The following is a 7,475-nucleotide window of genomic DNA, read 5'->3' on the forward strand; positions in this document are numbered from 1 at the left end:
AATATCTGCCTAAAATTTGAACTTCTAAGCTGCTTTTTCTGCTTGGGTTGTCTGCTTTGTTTATCTCATTAATGTGCAACTTAGAAATCAACAAATGCCTTGGGGGAAAAAACTGTGCAAAAAAAATGGACTCACTGTATTTCTCTTCTCTTCAGATTCTTGGCCCCTCAAATCTTGACTGCCTTGATTGCTCTCCAATGGTGTCAAACAAATATCTATTTCTCTCTGCAGTCCTGCCAGCTGTTGCTTAATAAATTTTGAGACTATCATTAGGTGCAAAAGATGTTCATGGCTATATTCTTATTCTTTTTCTCAATATATGAAAATCCCTTCTGCCTCTTTTGATAGATTTTTATATTGAGTTATGTAGTTAGATATTAATAATGCTACTCCAGCTTTTTCATCTTGGCTTTCTGGTCCCTTTTTGCCTAGATATATTCTTTCTCCCCTTAATTTGAAACCCATATCATTTCATCTAAAGCAGTTTTTATAGATAGCATATTGTTAGCTTTAAAAAATAATCTGAGATTCTTTAATTGGCAAATTTAACCCATTTACTGTAATTAGTGTTAGATTAGGCTTTCTTTGAAATCACTTTCTTTGAAATCCCTCCTATTCTCTTTCTTTGGGTAGATCATGTTTTTTTCTGCTGACTTAAAAATTATACATCTTTTGTTTCTAAGGTGCTTATTCTAAAGACTATATTTTTATATATTCCTATTGAATTCTGAAACTTTTATATGAATTTCCTTTCTAAAAACAAATAGCACCCTTTTATCTCTTTTCCTACTTACGCCACACCATCTATTTTATGTGTCTCTAGAATTTTAGTTCTAGGCTATGAAGGCATTTTTCTGGTCCTTTTTAGACAAGAAAACTTCACTAGGATACTAGACACCATCAATTGATAACATTGTCCAAATAATTCTAGATTTTTCTCCTCCATTTTGAATTTCTTTCTAAGTATATTTTCAAGGAAGGTCTTTTGTAAACTTCCTAAGGCTTTGTAAACCTGAGCATTTGTAAACCTCACAGTTAAATGGACCTTTTGCCTGGATATCAAATTTTTGGTTCAAGTTCACCTTCTGTTTACAGTACTGCTGTTGTGGAATCTGAAGTTAACCACACTTTTTCCTTCACAAGTGATTTGATATTTTTCTCTGGCAGTTTTGAGATTTTATCTTTGCTTTGTTGTTTTAAACCTCACTAATAATGTGTCCAGATTTGGAGTTTTCCTTATTCATTTTGATATTATTTCTTCAAACTTTCCTATTCTCACATTTCCCTTCCTTTTGGGACTTTTTTTGGGTGTTGCTACTTCTATTTCCATCTTCTAAACTCAAGTTTTCCAATTTTATCTTTTTATATAGGGCTGCCTCCTTGGAGTATATCTCAAGCTAATTTTTCAATTCGCTAATTTATTCCACAGCTGTTATCACTTATGCAGTATATCTCATTCACTTGTGTCCTTTATTTCAACTATGACTTTTTATACCCAGTGTTTTTCTTTGGTCTCATTTCTGCTTCGTATTGCTTATCTAGTAATGCATCTTTTAAGAATGATTATTACATTTATCTTAAATTTTTATCCCATCCCTTCCAATAACTTGGCTTCAGTTGTTCAGTTTGTAGTCTTTCTTTAATATTAGATATACTTCAGGCATCTGATTACTTTAGCAGTGAGTCCAAATTCTCCAGATATCTGGCCAGATCACTCTAAAGGCAGCTAATCCCAGGCATCTAGAATAACAGTTGACCACTGTTTTCACTTAACTAAGTAAGCTCTTTAGGTCAGAACTTCAACTTTAAATTCTAAAGAAGAAATTTTATGGAAGGAGAGATAATCCATTAGCTCTAGGGCTTAGAAGGAACAGGCAGACTAATTTGGAGCAACCCTACCAGAGTACAACCAGAAAAACTGGACAGAATACTAAATACCTGATTAAAGATACATGTGCACCACAACAGATCTCTAGTTTAGATGACCTCTCTAGCATAATCATCTTGAAAGTGCTAGAGTTTTGTTCCTCATCCGATGACCTTTGACTTGCCTTTGACTTTAGCTCCTTTTGCTCCAAGCCACAGGTGTCTCATTGCCTAGACCAAACTTTAACTCACGTGTGTTAATCACAGATTTATCTAGTCCTTCCCTTGATTACTTTGCATTCCCTTTAGAAATTCCTCAAAGATTAACAAGTCAAGTAACTGGGGCTTGGCCATAAGTCATGTTAATATGTGAATCAAGGGCATCATTTGAATTAAAAAAAAAAACTTTTTTAAAGCAAAAGATAATTATTTTGCTGAAGGTTGATAGGCAAGTGAAGGGCAAGCTATATTGCACAGTATTTAATAATTTAGAGTGCAACTCCTCCTTTCTTTTTTGGGGGTCCCAGCCACTTTCTCTGCAACTTGTTTTACCTTTTCTTTCTTTCCTCGTTGCTATTTTCACAAAGGAAGCCAACAAACTATCTTGAGACTCTGGAGAAAAGAGGGTAACACTCCCCACACATACAGCACTAAAAGGCAACCATGGTCAAGGATGGCAGTCCCTGCTACTTTAGTTTGTAATCTCCCTTATACATACCATGAAAGCCTCAAGTCTCTCGCACTTCTGACCATGAGCCGTAAACTCTATCTGAGTCCTATATGTTCCAGGTGCTATATGTTTTAGTTCCAGTGACCTTAGGCAAATCTCAAGTTTCTGGTCCACTGAATTCCATTGTGGACAGTAAGGGGTTAAACTAGATGGCTCTTTGGCAGGGTTCTGTGATGAAATGGCAGCTCCAGTATTCAAGAATGGATACCTGAACCTTAGCCATGTTCCGAAGCTAAATTTGAGCAGGTAGTCAGTGGTGAGGGGGCCTTGCGTAGATAATAACTGGTGTTTCTTTCTTTAGAAAAATATCACGGGAGCCTACCAGGTCAGCAAGAAGCCTCCAAAGTCTGTGGTGAAAGTGATTAGAATTTCAGCCCCTACCAAAGACGCTGTCTATAACTACAGTATTCAGACCCTGAACACTACAGAGCTTGCCAAGAAGGAGCTGTATCGAGAGATGGCCAAGGTGAGTGAATAAGAGGCTCAGAGAGTGATAAAGAGCCAAATGCTTATACTCCAGACAGGATAATAGCAGTTGGATAATCCCATGAGCTTTTTTCTCTCTGACCATCCTGCCTGAAGGTCAACAGGAGATTTCCAGAATGTGGATGAGAGCCAACCAGCTAGGAGGTGTAGGCAAGGGATCAGGTGCTGGGAGAGGTGTTCTGTTCCCACACTAAATGTGAATCCACATGCAGAGGTTAGCCAAGAGGTCCTCAACATATACTCAGATGTTCATGCTGCAAACCACAGCAGGTTCCTCATCTCTAAGGAGCATTTTTGTTGCTGCTTATGAAAGAAAAGCCTCAGTGTAGCCTTCCAGCACACAGTGATTTAGAAAAAGTCTTCTTCTGTCAAAGAGAACAATAGTGTGATTTTCCCAGGGCTGCTGCACAGTTCAGTTAATCTGAATGCAGTGTTTATATTGTCATGAACTATCACTATGCCCTCAGCTGTTTCTGATACTTACTTGGAAACCCGAGGCTCAGTTAGCCCTATCCAAGTCTGCCACCACTCTTCCAACCACATGTTTGCTTCTCATTTCCAGGAGCCAAGGAAGAGATTCACATACTCACAGAATTACCTCTCAGCCATGGTGGAGCCTCAAGATTCAGAGGAAGAGGAGAAAAAAGCCAAAAAAAAGTCCCGCCAGGCATGGCTCACAGCCAATGGGTTCCAAGTGACAGGTCTTCGTAGCAGCACTGAAAGCAACTGTCACCTCAGGCTGCTGCCCACTGGCATCACCACAGAGCAAACTGAGGTCCATAGGAAGGAGCAGGGTCTCAGGTGTGGTATCCAGAGGTACCTTCCTCCTAACTTACTGTTCCCAATTTAGGAATGGAGGGAAAATGCACTGTTTACTAACGTGCTGGAGCCTGTGCTGGATCGAGAGAGGTGGAGCTGGGACCAGCGCCACAGGGACTTTGATCTATACAAAAAGCCACCGCCTTTCCTCAAGCTGCCCACTTCTCCGGCACTGAACCCTGTAACAGGTAACAGATGTGTCCTTTGCAAAGCTGAGCCCCTTGATGCTTTTAGCAGCCAGGAACTCTATATCACTTTCTATCCTCAGCTGTATCCATTTTGTTTTAGATACTCATGATTGAAAATCAAGATTCAGAATGGGTCTGGTATAACAGATTGAATGCTGGGCTGGAACTCAGAAGACCTGAATTCTAGTTCCAGCTGTAATATTAACTTGCTATGTGACTTTGGGCAGGTCACTTCATTGCTCTGGACTTGGTTTCTTAACTATAAAATGGTAAGGTGGAAGATCTAAGGGCTTTCCAAGCTTCAACGCTGTGTTACCCATGACTGGTCTCTGAAAGCCTAACCAACAGCTCGGAGCAGAGGCTCTGGGCTTCACTAGGACCAATTCCCAGCTCAAGACACTGCCATCTCTCCCTAGGGAGACTTGGGTCTTGCTACATCAATCTCTCTGAGGCCTCTTTTCTTTCTCTCCATTCTTCTGTTTATGAAGGACATCGAAATTATTTATAGGTTGATAGAGAATGCAAGTTCTTTCGTTAACAGAGCCAGAATCTTTGTTTGGGGAGAAAGAGATGGGCTTATCTAGCAACAAGATTTGCCAGAGAACACTTTCTCAGAAATCAAGATGGGATAAGCAGGATGGATTTCTTTCCTCTAACTCCTGAGTAAAGTTGGTGACAGCTCCATGAAATAGGAGGAAGTGGTGACAGGCTGCTGAAATTTCTCTCCTTAATTTGGACCTTACTGTCTCCCTTTATAACATGCCCCAGGCTCTGGGCCTGTGTGAAGATCTGCTAATTTTTGGTGTGACCCAGGCTCAGAGTCGCAGCTATGGTCCAGCCCAGGTATGCTAGGCTTGCCTCGCTGGCCAGAGTGTTCCAGTGGGCTCAGCTGTAGGCCTCCCCAGCACAAGTTCCCTGGGCTTCTCAAGTACCCTGTGCATATTGCTTAAAATATATAATAAGTACATGCTGGGGCCTCTCTTCCCCACACATATTTAAGAAAAACTCAGAAATGGTAGGTGAAAAACGGAGACTTGAATTGGTGGCCTTAGCCTTTTAAACTCAACTGAATGAAAAGAGAACTTGCTGCTGACATGGGACTTACATGCCACAAGACCTAGAGAGAAGCCTTCTTTCCTGAGGGCTGCCCAAAGGGAGCAGTGTCTGCATGCTTTCCAAGCTTCCTCCAGAAAAGGAGCTCTATGCACCTCCTTTCCCTAGCACCATGTGAGAAGATATGTACAACCTGTAATGCCTCCTTGCCAACAAAATACTTTAAGAACTTTGAATTTCATTGGAAAGTTATTTCCAAAGTCACAATATTTCTAAACTTTCACTTTTTGAAGATTAGCTACCAAAACCTTGTCAGAATGTTCAGGCCAACCCACTAAGCCAGCTCAGGTGTTATCATTCCCTGATTTTCTGCCTGATTCTCTCATCACAGGAGAGAGCCTGGCTTCCTCCTCCCACCTTAAGGCAACATCTACAATTGAATTTTTTGGAGGGAGGCCCAAACCACCCAGTAACCAGACCAAAGCTTGAAACCTGCCAGTACATCTAACAAGTAACAGCAGAATAGATCTTGGAGAAATGCAAAGGCCTATTACTGCCATTTAAAGATATCTTTTTCCCTTACTTCAAGAGTGGAAGCCAATCCTTGCAAAGGAAGCAAATAACCCAGGTGGGAATAAGAATATGTTGTCATATACCAGGCAATGGGTTTTTCACCCATCACCTGAGAAGGACCAAACAGAGGGCACCTGCCCCTCAGCTTTCAAGGCCTTCTTCTCTCAGGGTAAGGACAAAAAGGGTTGGAAGCCATCACCAAAGGATGGTTCTCAAGGTCACACTGTCATCCTTTAAAGGCTAGTTGTGAGGGAAAATGAGACTAGTATAGCAAATGCTTGAAGGGTAAATACAAATGGTGCCATTTTATATCTTCTTTTGTTAAATGGTTCCTGGTACATGTTCTTTTGTTAAATGGTTCCTGGTACATGTTTTAAGTGTATTTTGCTCCTAGTATGAATGAATGACACGTACACAACTTTCAAGGAGTTTCTTGGAGAATGTGTGGTCTAGTAGAAAAGTCTAACCAAACCAGGATTTGTGCTGTCCCATAGTATCATAGTATCATGGGACCTGCCATGAAGGCAGCAGCACAAATCCTGGTTTTTACAGTGAAGTCTCCTAAACTAGCAGCATATCCTCAGATCACTGGTCTCAGCAATTCCATTCTCTCTCTATCTCTGTTCTGAACCTGGGATCATGTCAGGCAGCAGTGCCCACAGGTCAAAGTCTAGTTAAGGTTCCCTTAGGCCAGGAAAAAGACCTTCAGGTGAAGACTGGAAAGAAATAGCTCAAGTTGGAATAACTCCAAGCTCTATACCTTCTAGAAAAAAAAGTGAGAGTTGTCTAGCAATGGGCTATGGCCTGGGGGCTGGCAGCAGCAGTATATACCACCCTCTGCTTCAGGACATTCAGTCCAGAAGGTGGACACAGATGTATACGCGCCTCTCTAGTACCTGCTGAGACATTTTCTTGATCTGTTTGTCTGGATTTTGTGGAGAATCTTGGAGGAAAAAAAAAGACATTAGATGATCTTTCTGCAATGTGATAATAGAAATATTGCTGGAGCACTTTTTTCCAACTAAGTCAGCCTGTAGGTGACCTCACCACCCCTCCAAACCTCCAGGAAGTGATCCTGGGCTGCAGATAGAGGCTTAATTCTGAATAACAAAGGGCTCATTCTATTAATTCCTAAAAACTCCAAATCTTGTGGGAATAGTACAGTATATTAACAGCCAGGCCAGCACCCAGGTGCCCTTCACCACTATCTCTTGGCAATAGGTCTGGGCTCTGCAGGGGACACATGACACAAAGCCTTAAAGTAAGCAGGACTATAAGGGTCAGAAGAATTTGAGCTGTACATTCTAAGATAAGGCCATATGGCTATGGAAGAAGAAGAACATTCCAAACTAAGCAGCACAAGCAAAGCCCTCACATGGTCTAGGGCTACAGATTCAGCATCTGCAAGAAAAGAAGCTTCATTTTCATTGCAGTGCAAGGGTTTAAAGGCAGGTAAAATGCCTCTTTCATGAACCGTCCCTAGGCAGATGCCAGCAGGGCCTGCACAGGGACTCTGACAGAGCTCTCATCTGTAGATATGTGCTCCTGCCTGGCAGGCCTTGCTGTAGGTCAGCATGCTCTTACCCAGCCCTCACTCAAGGCAGATATTTGAGTAATCAACAGGCTCTGGGAGCCTGATGGGGTCCAGAAACAGCCCACCATCAGATGCCTGGAATCAGACCCTCTCCTCCCTCCCCCAAGCTACCCTACCCACACTTGTCCAGCTGAGATAATGTTAAGAGATTCTGGGAAAAAGCTTC

At 41.6% G+C, this 7,475-nt stretch overlaps 1 protein-coding gene across 1 annotated transcript in view; it reads left to right on the forward strand.

Annotated features, from left to right (window-relative positions):
• Positions 1 to 5,631, forward strand: part of LOC120594841 (uncharacterized protein FLJ43738-like) — a 76,046-nt gene extending 70,415 nt beyond the window's left edge. The window contains exons 10-13 of the mRNA XM_039853000.1: positions 2,898 to 3,062; positions 3,645 to 3,857; positions 3,933 to 4,089; positions 5,534 to 5,631. Of these exons, the coding sequence (XP_039708934.1) occupies positions 2,898 to 3,062; positions 3,645 to 3,857; positions 3,933 to 4,089; positions 5,534 to 5,631 (633 nt within the window). The remainder of the gene's footprint in view (positions 1 to 2,897; positions 3,063 to 3,644; positions 3,858 to 3,932; positions 4,090 to 5,533) is intronic.
• Positions 5,632 to 7,475: the final 1,844 nt, after the last annotated feature.

The sequence above is a fragment of the Pteropus medius genome, unplaced genomic scaffold (assembly GCF_902729225.1).
Source record: "Pteropus medius unplaced genomic scaffold, Ma_sr-lr_union100, whole genome shotgun sequence".
In the NCBI taxonomy this organism is placed as follows: Eukaryota; Metazoa; Chordata; class Mammalia; order Chiroptera; family Pteropodidae; genus Pteropus; species Pteropus medius.